The sequence below is a fragment of the Echeneis naucrates genome, chromosome 12, assembly GCF_900963305.1.
Source record: "Echeneis naucrates chromosome 12, fEcheNa1.1, whole genome shotgun sequence".
Classification (NCBI taxonomy): Eukaryota; Metazoa; Chordata; class Actinopteri; order Carangiformes; family Echeneidae; genus Echeneis; species Echeneis naucrates.
Genome location: NC_042522.1, coordinates 18,761,159 through 18,780,802, shown reverse-complemented (window position 1 = coordinate 18,780,802; position 19,644 = coordinate 18,761,159). Strand labels below are relative to the sequence as shown.

General features: G+C 42.5%; 3 protein-coding genes across 4 annotated transcripts; all 3 read right to left on the bottom strand.

The window, feature by feature from the left end:
• c12h2orf42 (chromosome 12 C2orf42 homolog) lies at positions 1-5,257 on the bottom strand. 2 transcript variants are annotated; one of them, XM_029515930.1, is made up of 8 exons: positions 5,163-5,257; positions 3,131-4,262; positions 2,726-2,845; positions 2,047-2,151; positions 1,817-1,924; positions 1,178-1,278; positions 727-889; positions 1-656 (listed from the first exon to the last, which is right to left on the bottom strand). In XM_029515930.1, exons 2-8 carry the CDS (start codon positions 4,218-4,220, stop codon positions 412-414), a joined length of 1,932 nt encoding a protein of 643 aa, XP_029371790.1. In that variant the 5' UTR covers positions 4,221-4,262; positions 5,163-5,257; the 3' UTR covers positions 1-411. The 2 variants fall into 2 exon arrangements, with proteins under 2 accessions (XP_029371790.1, XP_029371791.1); XM_029515931.1 differs by having other exon boundaries at positions 1-650.
• Positions 5,258-6,042: 785 nt separating this feature from the next.
• Positions 6,043-15,358, bottom strand: LOC115051983 (nucleolysin TIA-1-like). Its single transcript, XM_029515818.1, has 12 exons — positions 15,167-15,358; positions 13,276-13,372; positions 12,638-12,736; positions 10,821-10,875; positions 10,615-10,702; positions 10,448-10,523; positions 10,178-10,283; positions 9,490-9,588; positions 9,318-9,402; positions 9,077-9,215; positions 8,838-8,986; positions 6,043-8,097 (listed from the first exon to the last, which is right to left on the bottom strand). The coding sequence occupies exons 1-12, from the start codon at positions 15,190-15,192 to the stop codon at positions 7,959-7,961; spliced, it is 1,158 nt and encodes a 385-aa protein (XP_029371678.1). The 5' UTR covers positions 15,193-15,358; the 3' UTR covers positions 6,043-7,958.
• A 1,425-nt stretch (positions 15,359-16,783) lies between these two features.
• On the bottom strand, positions 16,784-19,178 carry dtwd2 (DTW motif tRNA-uridine aminocarboxypropyltransferase 2). The gene is made up of 6 exons (XM_029516111.1): positions 18,976-19,178; positions 18,599-18,689; positions 17,944-18,038; positions 17,649-17,847; positions 17,405-17,533; positions 16,784-17,208 (listed from the first exon to the last, which is right to left on the bottom strand). Exons 1-6 carry the CDS (start codon positions 19,137-19,139, stop codon positions 17,029-17,031), a joined length of 858 nt encoding a protein of 285 aa, XP_029371971.1. The 5' UTR covers positions 19,140-19,178; the 3' UTR covers positions 16,784-17,028.
• Positions 19,179-19,644: the final 466 nt, after the last annotated feature.

Below are 19,644 nucleotides of genomic sequence, written 5' to 3'. Positions count from 1 at the left end.
ATTTAATTCATTCTGCACAGCTGGACAGTAAGGAGGCTTTTTATCTGTTACATAGATTCATATTTATTTTCAGTGCTTACACTCCAAAACCTAAGACACCAAAAAACCTTCTCTGAAAGTTTAAACACACCTTTCAGTAAAGTTCATGATTAAATGTTTGTAACTGCTTCTATGTTTCATTCATTAACTAAAAATATATATATATTAAAAAAATATCCTTTTTTTGCTGTGTGAATGTGCATATATCGTATTCAGGAGTGGGCATTCATATGAGTAACTTAAAGAGACAATACTGATCAATATGGTGGACGTGTCTATTGATTATCCACTTTGTAAAATGTAACGTGGATATTTGGCAATACAGACAAACGTTAATCCAATCAGAAGAGGAAAGTCTGGAAGTTTGGAGCGTTAAACGACCACCTGAAGGATTTCTATAGCCTTGGTGTGTTTGGATTGTGGGGGGTCCGACTTGTTCCGACCCCCTTTCTCCGTCGTGCTCGTTTTCTCACCGTGCTCCAGCTGACCGCTCTGCTGGTGGCCGAACTCGAAGCTGATCCTGAGCTCTCCCATCCGACAGCGGGGGAGGACGTCCGGGATCCACTCGATCACAAACGGGCTGGCCTCCTTCTGGTCTGCCATGCCTGGTCCTGGCCCTGGCCAGAGAGACGACAGGATGAGTGCTGCAGCGTCTGGGCGCTTTGGTGGCTGGAAGCTGTGACTCACCAACTTTGAGGAAGGTGCGGAGCTCCATGGGTCGGATGGCCTGAGGCCGATCTGTCCGCAGTCCTTCCAGCAGCTCCGGCTCGGGCGGCGGCTCCGGACAGCGGAAACGTGAATACGAGCCGTCAACGTTCTTCACAAAACTCTGAGACACCTCCAGAGGCAACTGGAGAGTTTACACAAACACAGTCAGGAAGCACCTGAACGCCTGCTTACTGACACCAGTGAGCAGACAACGACCAGGTTTATCATTTTAATTACTGTTTTATATGAATTTTAGAATTTAGAATCATACACATTACTGATACTGCAGCCTGAAAAGTAAAACCCAGGATATAAAAAGCCTTTCCAACTTTTTGAACAACTAAAATGTCTGAGACAACTTGAATAAATCAGATTTTAGTTTGATTCAAATCAACTTGTGAGGAAACTAGAAAACTGGGACGGAGTTCACCTCTGGAGTGTCGAAGATGCGTTTGACCTGCATGAGATTGGTGATGTGCCAGGTGTACTTGGAGAAAGAGCCGAGGGGAAGACCATCATTTCTCACAAACGCTGCCAAAGAGACGAACACAGAGAGTCCTTATTTATTCTGATATGGTTGGTTTCTTTGTCCAGAAGTGGAAACAAGGTTCATCCTGTTCTGAAGTAAACGCACCAAAACCCCATCTGAGTATTCTGAGCTGCTTTAAAATACTTTATGTACAACTCAGGCAGTTAGTCCAGCAGTTCTCAGGCTTCAGGGGGCCACGAGGTGAACCTGAGGGGTCATGAGATGATTAATGTGACAGGAAAGAGGAAATAAAAACACAATTCTGCTCCACAAGTGCAAGTGTTTTCCTAATCGCTGAAGAATTTCACCTCAAACGACCTGCAGCAGTTATTTAAATGAAACCATCTGAGAGCAAATCAGCAAACGGGACATTAGAACAGCTCGGCAGGTTCTGGTTTAATCTTGATGTATTATGTTTAATAAGCTTAATCTGTGTATGTTTTTTGTGTCACATGTCGTGGAAAAGAATTACTGAGCTGGAAACAGAGATGACTGTATTAAAGACAAAGAACAGATCAGCTGGGCTGCACCTTCTCCCACCTGTTGTGAAGTTTGGCAGCCTCCTCTTCTTCGATCCGAGCGACAGGCGATGCTGCAGAGCATTGAAGAACTCGTGGGGAATGTGGTACACCAGAGGCTGCGGTTTCCCTGTTGGATAAACATCAGTGTGGCGCTGAAGCCAGCTTTGAGTTTCTGCCTTCACTGAACCTCCTGCTCTGTGAAACGTGCGTTGGGCGCCATTTTGAGTCTGATAAATGTGGTTGACTTACCGTCGAACTGATAGTGCATCGTCTGGTGGATCCTCTCCGTGACGCTCGCCAGCCACTGATGGAAGCCCAGCGTCACCGTTCGCTCGTCCACGGCCTGGCTGCTCCCTGGAAAACCACAATATTCATTCATTCACTACTTTCTGTTTCTGCAGCTTTTTAAAACCTTCTCAATGCCAATTTAATGCCCGTTTCCTCTGTCATGAAAACCAAAGTCTAAACAATATCACTGAAATTTTTTTAAAGTTACATCTTAACTGCATAGAAAATCATTTTTTTTAAATCCTTCAGACTTGAAATGCTTTTAAAGTCCTCAAATCGATGACTTTTCAGGACCTGCAGAGGCCCGAGTTGCGGCAGTGCCAAATTAAATATTCTGTGTGTCCACCAGTTTGGCCAGTGGATCAGGATCAGAGCTGCAGGACTGAGGAACAATGATGGACGATGATAAACAGAGAGACGAGGAGGGGAAAAGAGGGGGGTCTTCAGCCCACCAGCACCGGGGACTTTCCTCAGGCCGGAGGCCGGCACTCCCTCTTTCCCCGCCACTGAGGCAGGAGATGGAAAGAACCACAGGTTGGAAAAAGCCAAGAGAAAAGGAAGGACAACGGAAGGTTGAGACAAAGACACTGCTGTACAACCGTCCTGCATTCATGAGCCACAAGAAACACGATGAAACCACCAGAGAGCGAGTCGTCCAGGCGAAGCCTCTTCACTTTGTGATGAGCGCTGACTGCTTCGGCTCGAGGAGGCGGCTTCTCACTGGGAACCGTCACTCTACCGGAAGCGCTTTGCTGGACGCCTGAAAGGAAAACAATGAATCACTCTGAAACAAACAATCCACTAAAGGGATAGTTTGACATTTGGATATTTTCCTCTAAATGGAAAACTAGAGACTGAGACATTAAACTCATCAGGAAAACATTTACTGAGCTTATAAATCAGGGAGAATGGGGGAAATTTTCCCATAGACTTCAATACAATCTGACTTCTTTTTACAACCCCTTTATGGCCATTAGACAGAATGAATGTTTAAGGCTCTTCAGAGGCAGTAAAATAAGTTCAGACTCAGACTCAGATACTTTACCGCTGGCCGTGTAGTTGATGAAAGCAGCGAACTCTGTGGCCAGCTTTTCGTGGCTGGCGAAGGCACACACACAGGCGTAGAAGTGAAGGCACGGTTGTGGCGAGGCCGAGCCGGGAGGAGGGTGAAAGGCGGCAGGTTTGTTCCTTCTGCTGCCGCCGAGCTGGCAGGCGCAGTGAAAAACGCTGTGCTGCTGCAGCTCTCTGCTCCTTCGCTCGCTCTTTGAACCCTCAGAAAGTCCGCCTGCGCCCACCGTGAGATGCAGCAGGCCCAGAGGATGCTGGGAGTCCGTGTGGCACTTCACCACCAGGGTGTCCTTGGAGACGCGCTGCACCAGGGGGCCCGGAGACTCCGTGGCCAGCCGCCACAGCTCCTCCCGGGCCTGGATGGAGGCCTGCAAACCCTCCAGGATGGAGCTCTTCAGGGTCAGCGGCGTCGCCCGGCTCTGACACTCGATGGCTTGCTTGATGTGGACGCACAGGCTGTCCGAAGACTGCTTGGAACTGGCCGTGGCTGAGTCTGTCTCGCCCTGGTTTGACCTTTGACCCTGCTGGCAAGAAGGCAAAAAGCAGCGGCCCAGGTTGATCCGGGTCAGCAGGGTGGCGCCGTCGCCGGTCGCTATGGCGGTGTCCGTGGGCACCAGCTCGACAAAGCCCAGCTGCGTAGCCGTGGCTCCTCTTCCTCTGTGGATCACAGAAAACACCTGGACCGCTCCGCCCGGGCCGCCGCCCAGGACGCCGCCTCCCTCTCGTTCTTTCTCGCCTCTCTCTTCGCTGTCGATTATCACTTTCACCACCTCTACGGCACATTTCTTGCCGTTTCGGCCCCCGGCTGAGGCGTTTCTGAGCGACACCCCGCAGGCTTTGTTCTTACAGCTGAGCCCACGGGTGCCGTTGTAGACGCCACACTGAGGACACTTGCGAATGCCCCGCAGGGTCGCCCTCCCCAGGTTGGACAGGAAGGCCGGAGTCGTGGATGCGGCCTTTCTGGTGTCGCGCTGTTTTGCCGCCAGGGTAGTCTGAGTGGTTGTAGTCTGGGACGTGGAGGACGGGACCACGTTGGACGAGGACGTCACCGTCACCTCCGTCTCCATTCTGGGACTCACAGAGAGTTTAGCCGTAAAGAGGATTCAGGCCTGGAGCGAAAAAGAATCAGAACATGGTCACATCTTCAGAAAAACTTTATAGATGAAAATAATTCTGGTGCAGATGAATCACATCTTTGTGTGTTATTTTTAAAAATAGAAAAAGAACACGAGGACTCGACACTCTCAGCACAAAAAACAAACAACAACAAACAACAAAAACGTTTTGCACCCTATTTTAAAAGTTATGGTTTTGTATGACTGTCCACCTGTTTATGTCAGTTTGGTTAATTTGTGTCTCCATTTCCATTCAATGCACAGCCATTATTCCATCATTTTAGTTCTATTCTAAGCAAAGGTGCTGCTTCCAGATTTTAAAATGTGAAGCGCTGATGATTTTCATCATCTTAAAATGAAAATAAAACTGAATATTTTGTCGTTCTTCAGCTGCTACACTGACAAAACAATAAAGCTGAAGATGTAAAATTAAGCTGTCAACAATTACAACAGGCCTTGTTAATCATCTGCTGGCTTTAGATACAACACACAAATAATTCATTAGTTGAACAAACATTAGTTGCAGTGATGATCCATCATAATTAGTCCTAACACGAGTTAAATATTAATTACAAAAAAATTACTATACAGTGTGTGTTAGTTTCATTGATTGTGATCATTGCCATCAGTGCACATCTGCTCTGTGTGTTATTTCGTGCATGCTGCTCTTATTTCCTGCAGGAATAACAACACTAAGGTTAAAAAAGGACATTTTTAAAAAGCTGTCATTGAATTATTCAACTTGAATTAACACATTTCGCCGAATTAACTTTTTGCAGGCAGGCTGTGTGTTTGAAGTCGACATGTGTGTGTTCGTAAAGCTGCCGTGAGGACTCAGTCCAGCTCCCTCATGTGATCCAACCGAGCCTTCATGTGATCCAAAGTTCGAACTACCTGAGATCCGCTTCTGTTTGGTCAAATCCGGATCGACTCTGGAGTCCAGGATCCGGCTCGGCCGTCGCCATTCCTCCTTACATCCCGACCACCGCATTGCGCCTGTAACGACGCTCCCCATTGGCCGGAGACGATCACGTGGGAAAGAAAATAGGGCGGGGACGTGGACGATGCATCATGGGAGATGTAGTGAACATTAAAAAAAAACGGACAAGAACGTCTGCAAAGAGGAAAATTATAAAACAAAACCGAAGATAACTTCTTAAAAATAAAGAAAACGGAAGAAAGAGCTAAATTGAAGCCTTTTTGGGGCGTTGTTCACACTTTTGACGGTTTTTTTTAAACACTTCCGGTTGTAGGAGGTGCACAATTCCTGCCCACACATGCTTTGTAATAAAACATTTAAATTCTATGCTCTTTACTCCAGGCCAAAGCAACCCGAGTGTAAAAACACTAAACATTAAATCTCCAAGTGCCCATTTATCAGTCTAAAGCGGGATTTCTTCATTTATATGGAATAAATAGGACATTTTTGCTGAATGTTGGTGAAAACTAGAAAAAAAAACCAACCATACTGTTGGCATTTTACAGAGAACACGATAATTCTGATTTTTAAAGGCAGATGTCCAAAATGGCCTGATTGTGTGGGGAAAACATCTGATGACAGCAGCCTGAGCTTCAAGGATGTGACGGCTATTTCTCAACACTTCATGGATCAAATTAACTTTAACCTACAAATCTGTCAAATCAGAAGCAAGAGATTCATCTGTAATTTAGCCATCAAAAGGCAGGACTGCAAAAGAGACATTTACAGTTCTACAGGATATCACATGCAGCAGAGTAAAACAGTGGCTCTAAAGATCAGATGCAAACAGTGTAAATGTGAGCTGTTTTGAGCGTCAGCATTTTAATGGGACAAAGCAAAAACACAAACCATGTTACTGAAGCATCAACAGAACTTCCCTCTGCAAAATCATAGATTGAAAACACTCTTAGGCACCGCCTACTCTTGGATGGATTTTGGTTCAATTAAAAGTAACTCACTGATAATAAGGCAACACAATGGATTTTCCAGCTGTATTAAAATAATGGTGGCCACAGTGCAAAAAAATCTGATCCTTACAATTTTGTTTTTTCATCTACAAAAAGAAAATTATTTAGGTTTAAAACATAATAAATTATGCATTTCTTGTCAATCTAAAGGCTTTTGCATTACATAGCAATGCTGCTCGTCCTCCAAGCGTCTGGAAGAATCCAATGTTGCACCGTCTCTACTGTACACCGACCAGCACTGGACAGGGATGCTACTGTCAGACAGCCGTTTCCGGAATCTACTTCGTCCAACCAGAAGCAAGCTCGCTTCCTTTATTAACATGTCTTTATACAGATTCAGTACAATTGAACAGACTGTTTGGTTATTTACATAAAAACAGACTTCCAAATGAAACTACAAAATAAGGTGGAATGCAAAAACATTGGAAAAAAAAAAAAAACCCTAGTATTTCAAATTTTGTGAAACAATAACTTTAAGTAATTGTGCAATATTTGTCTGCCTATAAGTAAGATAAGAGTGGCAGTAATCCCTGCAATTGACTTGAGATATTGAAAATCTAATTTAAAAAATAAAGTTGACAGTTGACAACCACTTAATGCTGATAAACAAACAAAAAGGTTTGATGCGTCACATGATTCGATGGTGTCACTGCAACATTTCTTTTTAAGACAGTCCCAAAATGAAACAACAAAAAGGCTAAGGAAGCTCTTCATACAACGTCACAATTTTAAAGTTGCTGAAAATGAAAAGGGATGAGGAGAAAAAGAAAAAAGAAAATGACACTTTGTCTATTATGTTTGTAGCAAAAGACGGTGGCGTAGTCCTTTCTGTTTCAGGGGAGGATGAACTGGACATTGTCTTGTGTGTAAAAAGCATCAGTTCATGCACACACTTAAGCACACACGCACACACACACACATTTTCAGTTTCCACAGAGCGGACGCTCAGTCTGTTCAGTCCATTCAGGGAGATGGGAAGTGAAGGAGCGCCGACAATTTTGACTTGTTTTGTGGTTATCTGCTTTCCCTGCCTTGACCTGCCTATTCCTACTCAGTGATTCCCTACATTTCACAGAATGACTAACAACACCCTGAGAACTTGCTTGGACTTGTGTTTCACTTTAGTAACAGGTGGACAGACCAACAGTGGAAGCAAGATGTTCCAATTGAGAGAAAATATATATAAAAAAAAAATAACAATCACACCCCTTGACTCAATACAGGCGTTGTGGCTTCGTTACTGTGGACTATTGAGTATCGGAGGAAAAGCTGCTCTCCTCCCTGTTTGATTCTTAAACATTGGTATAAAACTCCACCCTGGCTCTTTGGCTCTGAAGGGCTGAAGAACAAACAACCTGGTGTTGTACTGTATATTTTCTTCCTTTTAAACTTACCTATGGCTCTACTGGAAGTAGTCAGATCATTTAAATTATCGGCGTTAGAAAAATACACCAAATAATAAAATGGGCCCAGGAATGCTCGGTGCATTTGTGGTAGCTGTTGGTAACGGTGTCGAAGTGTTCTGGAGTGGGTCGCTTTTGTTACACTTGCAGAGTTGGGCAGTGGGTGAGGTTTATGGGCTGGTAAGGCTGATAAAATGGCGAATCAGCCTGTCTAACATAATAACTTGGTGTGAATACAGATAGAAAGAGCACATCTAATGCACTCCTTCCCCAGCAGAGTATCATCCTTTTGACCCTCTGAGGCTTAGAGAGTGAGAGATAGGGCTACTGTGATCGGTGATCAGTGGGTGTGGTAGCCGGCGGTGCTCATGCCGGCCTGGTTGGTTAGCATCGTCCCGTTGACCCCCTGCCCGGGCTCCACCATGCCTCCGTTGCTCACGGTGCCCACTCCTGTCCAACCGGCGCCGGCATGTAAAGGACTGTGATGGATGGAAACAAAAACAGCAATGTTCTCAGACCAAAAAGCCAAGTCGCCATTTAAAAAAAAAAAAAAAAAAAAAAAACTCATCTAACCCCCGAACATCCCCAAAACCCAAAAGAGCTACAACTTCAGTGGAGCTGTGGCACCGTTACAGAGTGTAAAACCTAATCAGGGTCTGAAAATAATGAGGAGACACAGTGGTCTCACAACAGTTGTTTACACCAAGTCCAACAATACTGCAAATCACAATTAAATTGAAGTGTTTGAATTTACAAACAAATTGACTTAAAATTGAAAACATGCAGCATTAAAGTCTTTAGTCGCTCTGACTGAGAGACACATTTTATAGACGACATCATTTACTCCCAGTTTGGCAAATGGAGTCAGATTACAAGGCGCACAGTCCGGGTTGATTCAGATAATTTCCCCCCCCGCCCCTCGATCCCTCAGCCTGAGATTCAGGTGCTTCAAGATCTACCATCACTGAGGGGGTTACAGTTTTCCAGTCGAGGAAACACAGGCATACGCAGTGCAGCATTTTATTTTTTTGTTTCAAAATGGAAGCCGCAAAAAAGTTACTGACAAAGCTAAACTGAAATGTTTTTGGGTTTCGAACTAACACTAGGGAAGTGAGGACTGAACTGAACATGTTGAATATCAGATACTAAGACACAAACAGGCATTGCATTGAAATTTCCGTTGTTTGCACACGCACTCCGTTTGACCTGCAGTACTCACTTGTAGCCCTGCTGATCCCAGGTCTGTCCATACACTCCATAGCTCGGCACCTGCCACCCATTGGGCACATACTGGCCAATCTGCTGTGTGTTACTGTACCACTGACCCCACTGGCTGTACGGCTGTGCTGCGAAGCTCACCGTGTTCTGCTGAAATGCAGAGTAACATTTTAGCACCACATCTTTCAGTCCAGCAGCAGTGCAGGGTGACGACTGTGTTTCTGGGATAATCCTTCTTACCTGGGGCATCTGTACCTGCTGGATGGGGCTAACTATGTCTGTTGTTTCTTTGCCCCAGTAACACTTCACAACATAGCCCTCAATGGACGTGCCGTTGACTGAAACAATGGCGTGAGCTGCTGCCTCGTGGGAGTTGAACCTGCAGATGGAAATGAGATTTAGCTTCATATGAAGTCCTTCCATGCTGACGTCTGTTTTATAAATTCATGGCACTAAGTCAGAAATCAGTAAATCCTCTTACCTCACAAATGAGTAGCCTTTGTCTGGGAAAACACGGATTTCCATTATTTGACCAAAGGGTGAGAAGGTCTGTCTCATAATTTGCTCTGCGAATGAAAGGCAGCTGGTATAATTTCATGTACGAGCTTCCAAAGTTGCCGTTTTATCTCATGGACAAGCAATCAGTGGCTGACCTGTGAGACCCGTTGTGACTCCTCCACAGTAGACGGTGCAGTTGCTGGGGCTGGACTGGTTCACCACCTCATCAAAGGACAGCTGCTTGGTGTTGGTGGCTAAAACAAGAGACAGAGCAGGTTTATTTCAACCTTAGTACCAGATTTTCTGTAAGTGAAGAAATACAAATATCTGCAGGACCTAACAATGCTGTTGGTTTAACAGCTTCATTATGAAAGGTTTATATAAATGAACTATATATTTTTTTTTTTTTTTTACACCTCTACTAGTAACATGGAGACAGAAAATCCACAATCAGAGAAAAGCAGAAATGAGCTGCACCCTTTCATACAACCTATAAAATCTGCAGTGTAACAGTGATGATGTCAAGGAAACATTTTAATAACACGAAGAACGGCTCTGACAGACTCTGCTTTTCCTCCTTTGACCAAGTATCAATGTGAGAAAGGCCTAATTTGAATCAGCAAAGTCACTCAAATGCATCTTGCTGAGAGCACAAACCCAATTTGATGTCAATCCATATGACAGCAATTAGATCCGGACCAAAGTGAGGCAGCTGAGTCGAACCCCTGCTGGATTTAAAGATCTTACATCTGCTGAGGGCCAAAAACAAGCCAGCGCCACTTTAATCTGGCTGAGCTCAAGTCCAGCAGTCAGTCAATCTACATCTAATCACTGTCCACTTACTTTCATTGGTAGTTTTAGGAGCAGGCTTCCTCGTGGCCCAGTTGGTCCTGATCTGCCGGCCTCCCAGCCACTGCCCTCCCATCTGCTGTATGGCATTCTCTGCATCCTGATCACGCAGAGAGGGGAGAAAACAAAAAACAAAACACACAGCACACACTCCAGGGTCACTGACGCCAAATATACAAATACAACAACATGAGACTGTGAAGGCTCAACTGAGTCAACAAACAGAGTCTGCTAATGTTTTTCAGTCCTAACACACACACTTACCCATTTATTGAAGAAGGAGACAAAGCCATAGCCTTTAGATTTACCTGTGGCCATGTCTTTTACCACCCGACAATCTCTGTGGACAAATATAACCTCACCGTCAGCCAGGAAATGTATTTATAATGCAAAATAATAAAGTAGAATAAAGATGACAAGTAATCACTTACGATATCTTCCCAAATGGAGCAAAAGCTGCTTTTATGTCATCTGTGGTAATTTCAGGACTTAGATCTCCAACAAACACGTGGAAGTGACCTTAAAAATAAACCCACATTTTAGCTCATTCAATCATTAAAAACAGTAATAAAACTGTCATTTTCAATTTCATTGTAAAAAAAAATAAATAAATAAAATGATGAAATGATGTACTCACTGCTTGTGTCTTTCTTTTGGCTGGTTGGCGTCGTGGCCCAGTTGACCTTGACCTCCTGCAAGAGAGACAGATGTAGAGAGCGAGGAAGAGGGCGAAGGTGAGAAGCGACGAATGGCTGCACTGGGCAGGAAGGTGCTTTTTCTTTGATTAGAGGTTTTGTCACACACCACTTTTACTCATATTTTGTGATTGAGAACTTTTTCTTTTTAAATAAAAGGTGGTCTCCGTATGTCACACTTGAGGTTCTTAAAACCACCACTACAAATTGATCATTATCTAATTTTAAATACCTTTGCATTCATTAATCAAACAGTAAAATACAGTGGAGAATATTAAGGGATAAAGATTTCACCGTCACAATCAGGAACATTTCACTCTCAGTCTAGTAAAAATTTGGAGCAAAACTGAAGGAAGTAAGGTCCAAATAACAAGGGACTTACAAACAAGTGATTTTTACGAACTTGTTATACTCCTCAAATGGTCCTTCAATACCTGTTGAGGATAAAATATTTTCAACTGAATGTATTTTTCTGGAAGTTGCTCTTATGTGGATTCTATGTGGAAATAACTTTGCAAAAGAACAAACAGCAGTAAAGATGTAGGGGGACAGAAGAGCATCGGTTAAAGTAGATCAAAGAATGTCACATGTAGCATGATTACACAGCAGCAGGGCCACGATAAATCAAGTCATACACAGATGGCAAAGTCACTCAAGGAAAACCTTTAAAAACACAGACAGCATGGATTATGAAGTGACGGTTTATAAAAAAAACAAAAAAAAAAGGGAAGGGGGGGGGGATCTATTGATTTGTGTAAATGCCCTGGTTTTTATTAGCTGCAGCTGTAATGCTCCCTTTAAGGCCGATCACTGCGACCAAAACAAAGCTTCAAACCTCCAAAATGAACCTACAGCTCCGGACCTGGACACTGGCCTCCATGAAAGCGGTTTTATTGCAGGACTTACAGTTGTGACAACAAAAGAAGAACAAAAGAAGTACTTGTCTAATTGATTAACAGAGAATGAATACACTAAAGCAATAATGTGATTTTTTTTTTTTTTTTTTTTAGGACAAATTGCTTAAAATTCACTGGATCCATCTTCGTTGTGTTGAAGTTCTTCAGTTTCTGATAACTTTATTTTTTAGTTATTAGTGTTTTTGGATGGCTGTCACAAACCTATGACACATTACACCCACAAATAAAAGGCTTTTTGTGTGTGCACAAAGTTATTTTAATCACTATTTCATTATTAAAATTTGATTAAGAATGGGTCTAACCTGAAACATAAATTATGTCAGAAGTTAAAGCCATTGGGTCGAATGTTGCTGGAGAAACATCTTTTTCTAAAGGAATTAAGCAACATTGATCTTTAGGTGTCCTGTATCTTAAATTGTGAGGAACATCTAAAGGTAAAACTCAATCTGTTAATAACTTGACTGATATCTTTTGTTTGTGTAATGGATTTTAGCCTAACACCTGGCTTTTCTACTGGATTGTGTTAATAAGACAGGAAGATGACAATAACAAAGAAAAACAAAAGTGTCACAATGGTGTAAATTTAGATTTGTTGTTCTCATGATTCTTCGCAGCAGTGAGATTAGGATCGGTGTCCGGTGTTCCCACCCCGGTCGTTTCAGAGATTGCACAGAATTGCGAAGAATAATGTGCACACAGGGGGATAAAGCAAATTAAGTGAAGTGGAAGGAGGAAGTAAGATAAAGTTTAATAAGACAAATTTCTTTTTCCAGCCACTTCATTCCAACTCTGCCCACCCGGCCTTGCCCTTGTTGAGTCACCCAGGAGATATGATAGCTTACCTTACCCAGTATTTTCCGACCATTCATGGCTGCAATTGTGGCAGTGGCATGTCTATGCTCATAGAACTCCACAAAGCAGTACGGATCATGACCTGCTGTCTGGAGTGCACAGGAAACACAAAGATGGAGTCACTGTGGCTGTTATACAAGTCTAAGCAAATATAATGACATCATCATTTGGTGCTAAAATGGAAGGCTGTGATCCTGCTCCACAGAGCTGGACTGATAGAGCAGGACAATTTAAGTTCATTGCAGAACACTGATAAGCAAAGAGAAATTTAAATAATGGAAAGAGAGGCAGGGTAGAACTGTTCTAATTAAAGGGATTATAAGACCGGCAGAAAAACCAGTTGGAATAAACATGCACATTGAGACAAGTAACAGGCTATGAGAGCTAATTCAGAAACTCCCCAGGCCCCTCTTAATAACCCAATAGAAGGTATTCCGGTCAAAAAACATTTCCTGATAACATGTTTGTGTAAGAAATGAATATCAGCCCGTGGACTGTTTTTAAGCCCCCACAATTCAAAAAACAGCATCTGCCTCAAAAGCCAATTCTCCAAGAATTCTCAGAGGGCACACTGATGGTGCAGTTACAGGAACTTCACATGCAAGAGAAAGACGCAGAATGAACTCACATCTACTATCATTTTACAGCTCTTGCATGGTCCAATCTGACCAAACAACTCCAAGATGAGGGCCTCTGTTACGTCCCGGGACAGATTCCCCACATACCTAGACAAAAACATCGACAGAAAACAAACAGTTCTAATTACTGATCATGTTTCTTGTTAATGATTTAAAGTCCAGTCTGCATGAATTTATAATCCAGGACAAGCTCTGGGACTGGGCAGGTTTTTTTTTCCACTTTGTTTTTATTTATACAAAGTCTTTGGCCATTTACAAGCAGGAACTGTGTTTGTCTAGGTCATTGTGGTTATATGGCTGGTTGCCTTCCAGGTGTGAAGGTAGCCCAGGTTTTGGTAAGCATGTAAGGCAGTTGATGTGATCCTATGATGACAGAGAAAAGAAGCACTGAGATATTTTGCTTTTGTAGCACCACAATCTAAAAAAAACACACTGTGTAAACACACAGTAAAAAAAATCCTGCATCTAAAATTATACGCCTTCCCAATCGAGCTGCAATGATTAGTGGGTTAATCAATTTGCAGAAAATGTGTTGTTTTGTTATTTGTTTCTACCTTCTGCCCATTTTTATTTCATGGATGCCTAGTTTTTCTTGTCTTCTTTGTCTTGAATCCATCTACCCAATTCACCTCTGAACAGTAAATGACTTTACATGCCCACTTTTTATTTTGTCAACATGGTTCCACTTCTTGTGTTTTTTGGGGTTTTAACATGCGGCAGCAGCAATTCCGTTACTCAGTCATCAGGAAAATTAATCTGCAACAAATTTAATAGTTCATTAATCATTTAAGACACTTTTATGCAAAGTGCGAAGAATTCTCTGGAAGCAGCCTCCCTAATGTGAACATTTAGACATGATATGACTTGCATTATTCACAATTATTTGATGGAAACATAATGGACAACAATTAGATTTATGGGGAAATTTTAACAGGGATTATTTCCTCATTTCTGGTAAATCAAATCATTCCGACATAATGATAATGAACATAATTATTACCTGGGGCTCTGCAGGATGGTCTTTTTTAAGAATTGTGCGTGTGACAAAACCACACACACATAAAACCAAAATGCAGCAATGTGGCTTTAATGAATGACGGGATTTTAGTATCTGACATAGGGGAATTATAAATCCACCTTCAATATTTAAGTGATCATAAGAACTGAATTTTCAAAGCCACTTATGAAATATGACTCTATATGTAATAACCCTGTATTATTATTATTATTATTATTATTATTGAGAGCTCAACTGCTGACCTCGTTTTACTTCCATGTTGGCTTTAAATGGACTTCTGTTAATCTAAGGCAGAGAATAAAAATAACACAAAGCCAAAATTAACATTTTTCGAGGTAGCTGATAAGAAAACCCAGAACCAGAAATATTCCTTTGGCCTCCGTAATGCTGATTTAATGGGCCAAACAACGTTAAAAGGGCGATGACACAACAAACTCCGTTAAAAAGGCTGCTAGTTTAACACCAATCTGCTGACACGGTTGTCTCATCGCTACACAATTCAGCAGATATACAAAAACACACCAAAGTGCATTTACTTGGACACTTTTATTAAAATTACATCGTTTTTTTGAGGGGGGATTTTTTCTGGAATTAGCTAGTTAGCATTAAACCCTACAGGGGGTGGAGAGGGAAAAGGGGGGGGGGGGCAACGTGATAAAACATGACCATTACAGCCTTTCTTACATTTTATATTTCCACACAGATACATGTGGTGTCTTTAAGGGGGGCCTCCGGAGGAAAAGGAGCGGTTGGTGGATGGAGCTCGGTCCGCGGAGACAAACGGCCGCTGACGGTTACGTGACGGGGGACGAGCGGTTAGCTTAGCGGCTAAACACACAAACACCGCGGACGGACGGACTTACAGGGTTTTGAGCTGGTCATCGTCCATCCTGTCTCACTCGCTGGCCGAGAACAAGTCGCAACCCCGAGAGTAGATCCACGACTGTCGCGGGCAGCTGCCGGGGACACCGTCGGGTCTGGCCGTGGAGAGCTGGGGGCAGACGGAGCTCCGCCGTTCCTCCACACCGAACAATGGGACGGCTAACAAAGATGGCGGAGAGGCCGGGGCCGACCGGCCGCACGCATGCGCAGTAGCAGCTCCGCGAAAGGAAGTCAGTTTGTGGTTATTTAACGCCGAATTACTGAGCGATTTATTCCACTTTAATTCGGTTTAATTTGTTTATTTCAGTCCGTATGGTAAAGATTTTTAATTATAAAAACACATTTTTATCAAAGATAATATTATAGAGCGATAAATACGCAAAAATCGACCACAGAGACCCGAAACAGCTGTGAAATAATGCTAAAGTTAATTCTTAGATTACGAGAATACCGAATGTAATCAGCAAATAAACGATGATGTAGTAAGACAGGTTTCAGTAAAGAAGAATACAAACGAAGAGACTCAAAACAGCTGTAAAATAATGGTCAAAAAGGACCCTGAAGTTAATTTATGATTCAGATTTATAATACTGAATGTAATCAGAAAATAAACTATGGTAATAAAAAAGACGTCAGTAAAGTTGAAGAATACGCATGAAGAGACAAGAAAACAACTGTAGAATGATGCTAAAATGGATACTAACTACAAAATGATTTGCTTTTCATAAGATTTTATATTTATTTGATTTTTTAAAGAGATATGTACTTTTCAGATTCAAATTTATGATACAACAAAGCTATAAGCTTATATAAGAATAATATAGATTTACTAGAAAAAGACACAAAATGACCACAAAGAGACACCAAACAAATGTAAAATTATGTGACATAACTGAAAAGAGATTTAACAGAACTATGAAGGGATGCGATATGTTCTCCAAACAACTGCAAACTGGTTAGGAAAATAGGACACAGCAGGACCAACAGCGGCAGGATGACAGCTGACCTCTGGTGGACACAATAACGACCGCTGCTGTGGTGATTTGAGGTGAGACTGAGGACCTTGTTGTTCTGCCTGAGGATCTGTCTCTCAGTTACACAGAGGGTGCCTCTTCCCTGCAGGTGATCCACATTTTGGTGAATATTTAGAGGAATGAGGAGTAGATGAAACAACAGAAACACAGATTAAAACAGTGGGCACACAAAGAAAACTCTTAAAAAATGAAGCAGAAAAGAAACAGAGTCCAAAAGAAAACTGTCACGGAGGGAGCAGATCATGACGGGACACTGCTCAGTCACAGGAGGTCTCAACAGAAGAACTAATGTTTTTTCATTATTCATTGACAACGATAAAGATTTTTTTTGCAGAGGTTCGTAAAAGCATCCATTAATCACAATGAAAGGCCACCAGGACTCAAAGTTCAAATCACTGTCAGTCCAGTTTAGAGCTAGTAGATGTCAGAGCATATTTGACCACCAATTACAAAAGAGGGGAACTTGGTGTCAGTAAAGTTTGAGCAAACATGAATTGACATAAACGTCTGAACTGAATGAACTGCATGCCTCTGCCTCACAAATAAAATACAACTGACAACAGCTCTTCAACAAAACCTGATTTATTGCAATACTTCAACCACAGTTTTAATTTGTTATTGATTTATTTAAACCAACAACAAAAACATAAATTAGATCTACTACCACTTTCCTGCAAATAGATAGATATATGTATATAAAAAAAACAAAATTCCAAGAGGTCCAGCTGTTCCATGATGCTGATACAGTCCTGTGCAGTGTGCCGAGATGAGTCGAGCCTCTTTTCTCTGCTCGCCTCCGTCCCCTCCTTTCATCTGGGGCAGATGTTGTGGTCAGTGACGAGTTTCTCCATCCTCTTTATTTTGCGTTTGTTTTTGGGCATGGGTTTATCGTACATGCCGTTCTTCAGTAGATGCTCCTTGCTGTGATGAATCTGAGCACCATGCTGCAGCTGGAAGGAGCAAAGGGCTTTAAGCGGCCTCAGTAGAACCTGGACGACCAAACAGAAGAGTGAAAAAGTATGGAAAAATAGAAGACATTTATTTATTTTCCAATGCAACTTGTGGACGGCTAGAATCAGGAAAAACAGGTATATAATAAATCCTATCTAGTTGGTTTTCCCCAGCTGCCTTTTCTCCCCGTCAGGTTCAATGGGATAGAAAGCAAATCAATAATCATAACGTCACCTCCTGGATGTCGTCATTCTGTTCCAGGATGGACAGAGCCACAGCTGCACATTCCAGTGTGGACAGACAGATGTTGGAGGGCTGTGTCCGGATTACGTACTGACTGGAAAGAGTTCTGTTGAGCTGCACCTAGGTAAGATGGATGTGGAAGAGGGTGAAATGCAAACTCCACACACCAAGACCCCCCGCTGCGTAATCAAAAACAGTCTCATCCTTGTTATTGTGAGCACAGAGTTTGACTCACCTGTTTAGGGAGATGGAACAGGCTGTTTTTGAGGAACATGTTTTTAGCCTGGCTCCAGGTGCCGTCTATGATGATGACGTTATGTTTCACAGTGCCTACTTCTTGGTATTTCACCAACTCCTCCAGGTTCTGGGATTTGGGGCCTGGGTATAAAATGAGTGTCCTGCTGTCTCGACACACTGAGGCCAGCTCTGGGTGTCTGATTGGGCCAAAAATAAATATATTGGAAGATTAAGCCATGGCCCTGTTGTGATGTTAAGACATGAATGGATTAAGAAAAAGAAATTGTCCTTACTTTTCCTCGTTGAATCGCCTTCCAACTATGACATTGCATTTTCCTTGTGGCAAACAAGCAGCGAGTAGAGGCACTGTGCGAAGTACTCTGCTCTCCTGAAAGCAAAACAGTGGTTTGAAAAATCAATTACAACCAAAAGTCTCCCATAAAGACTAATGACCACCATCAGATGGGATGTTGAAATAATTCTTAAAATGTGCAATCACTTGAGTAAATGCAACACAACAGAGGTTCAGTGAATAGATGACAATGTAATGAAATCATAACACACCTAGTTTTACTTCATGAACCTAAAAATGTTAACAAAAAAATCAATTCACAGTGACAAGAACAGTGTTTCTGCAGATGGAGTACTTTTACTCCTGATACTTCATGTACACATTGTGGATAATAGTGATAAAATCATACAATCTGTGGGTTTTTTTTGGATATTTATCACTTCACAGCTGATGAGCTTGACCTCAATCAACCACTTTATAAGGAAAATCACTGCCACACGAACTGACATAAAGATAATTGTTGTCCAAATTGATGGATTGAAACAGTCCATGTTTCTCCTGATGTTGGGCCAGATTAAAGTGAGCAGAGCTTTGACTTTGTGGCTGTGTTGACAGCTGTATGGCGCTTGCAGCCATTTGAGGCTGTAATAACTCACCTCTGCAGGATGCTGCACCACGTACAGACACGTGGACACCTCCAGGGGTTGCGGTGGGAGGAAAGGACAGAGACACACCTTCTGTGGGCGACTACATGGGAGGAAAGTTGAAGACGTGAAGCTGTGATTTCCCAGTTAGCTCCCAGCCTATAGCCCCTCTCTGTTTCAGCAGGAGTTGAGCTTTTCTGTAACGACATAAAACCTGTTTCCCTCATTAAAGCATGCAGGTAATTAAGAAGAAGCTGAGGTGGCCATCCATCCATCCATCCATCCATCCATCCCTCCATCCATCCATCCATCCATCTCCTCCTCCTCCTCCGAGCACTTTAGAAAAATCAGCTAGCTATGTAGCATTAGCTTGAGTAACGTTAGCCTACCGGCACCGTAAACAAGTCGGCCTCCTCTCGCCAACTTCAACCGGGAGGGCAGCCAGGTCACCGAAAGCGTCGACTAGGCCGTCCTCCACCGAGGGACAGTCGCGGGTTTCCGGTCCGTTTTCTTCGGGAGCGACCGAGGAGCAAAAACCGGGAACATTGTCCATCGCGGAGTTAGCAGAATGCTAACTTCCCCCGGTCCTCGAACGCAGCGCCAACCAGGAAGTTTTGACATAGAAATAGACCAATTAGAGCGCTCCTTTGTGGGTGACGTTAATTAATTATTTGTTCACTTTTGTGTAGCACCTCGTTAAATCTTATTTGTGAAAAAATTTCAACACAGAATCTAGCTCTGAAAATATTCATGAATGTGTTTATGAGGTGTTTGAATTCGTATATTCACTCTATTGTGTGTATTTCTAAGGCGCTGAGCGTCGTTTTGGTAAATGTCTGCTGCCGCCTGCTGACGAGGAGGATGAAGGTGACTTTCAAACATGGATATTTATTTATTTATTTATTTATTTATTTATTTATTTATTTATTTATTTATTTATTTATAACTCTGGATGGCGCTAAAACTGCTTTATACTGAAGAAGGTCCCGTCAGAAGCCAGATTTTATTCAAATCTATGGGACAATGTCCCTTCTCCCTGATTTATCAGCTCAGTAAAC

Bases quoted from the DNA above. Each gene is read 5' to 3' on its own strand.
- dtwd2 (XM_029516111.1), bottom strand. From the start codon at position 19,139: ATGGACAATGTTCCCGGTTTTTGCTCCTCGGTCGCTCCCGAAGAAAAC. The intron at 18,690-18,975 runs GTAGGCTAACGT...CCTCCCATGTAG, and splicing joins CCGACTTGTTTACGGTGCCG to TCGCCCACAGAAGGTGTGTC. The intron at 17,848-17,943 runs GTAAGGACAATT...TGGCCCAATCAG, and splicing joins AGGCGATTCAACGAGGAAAA to ACACCCAGAGCTGGCCTCAG.
- c12h2orf42 (XM_029515930.1), bottom strand. From the start codon at position 4,220: ATGGAGACGGAGGTGACGGTGACGTCCTCGTCCAACGTGGTCCCGTCC. The intron at 1,925-2,046 runs GTAAGTCAACCA...TTTATCCAACAG, and splicing joins GATGCACTATCAGTTCGACG to GGAAACCGCAGCCTCTGGTG. The intron at 1,279-1,816 runs GTGGGAGAAGGT...TCTCTTTGGCAG, and splicing joins GCTGCCAAACTTCACAACAG to CGTTTGTGAGAAATGATGGT.
- LOC115051983 (XM_029515818.1), bottom strand. From the start codon at position 15,192: ATGGACGATGACCAGCTCAAAACCCT. The intron at 13,373-15,166 runs GTAAGTCCGTCC...GTTTTTGTCTAG, and splicing joins GATGACCAGCTCAAAACCCT to GTATGTGGGGAATCTGTCCC. The intron at 12,737-13,275 runs GTGAGTTCATTC...TGTGCACTCCAG, and splicing joins GCTGTAAAATGATAGTAGAT to ACAGCAGGTCATGATCCGTA.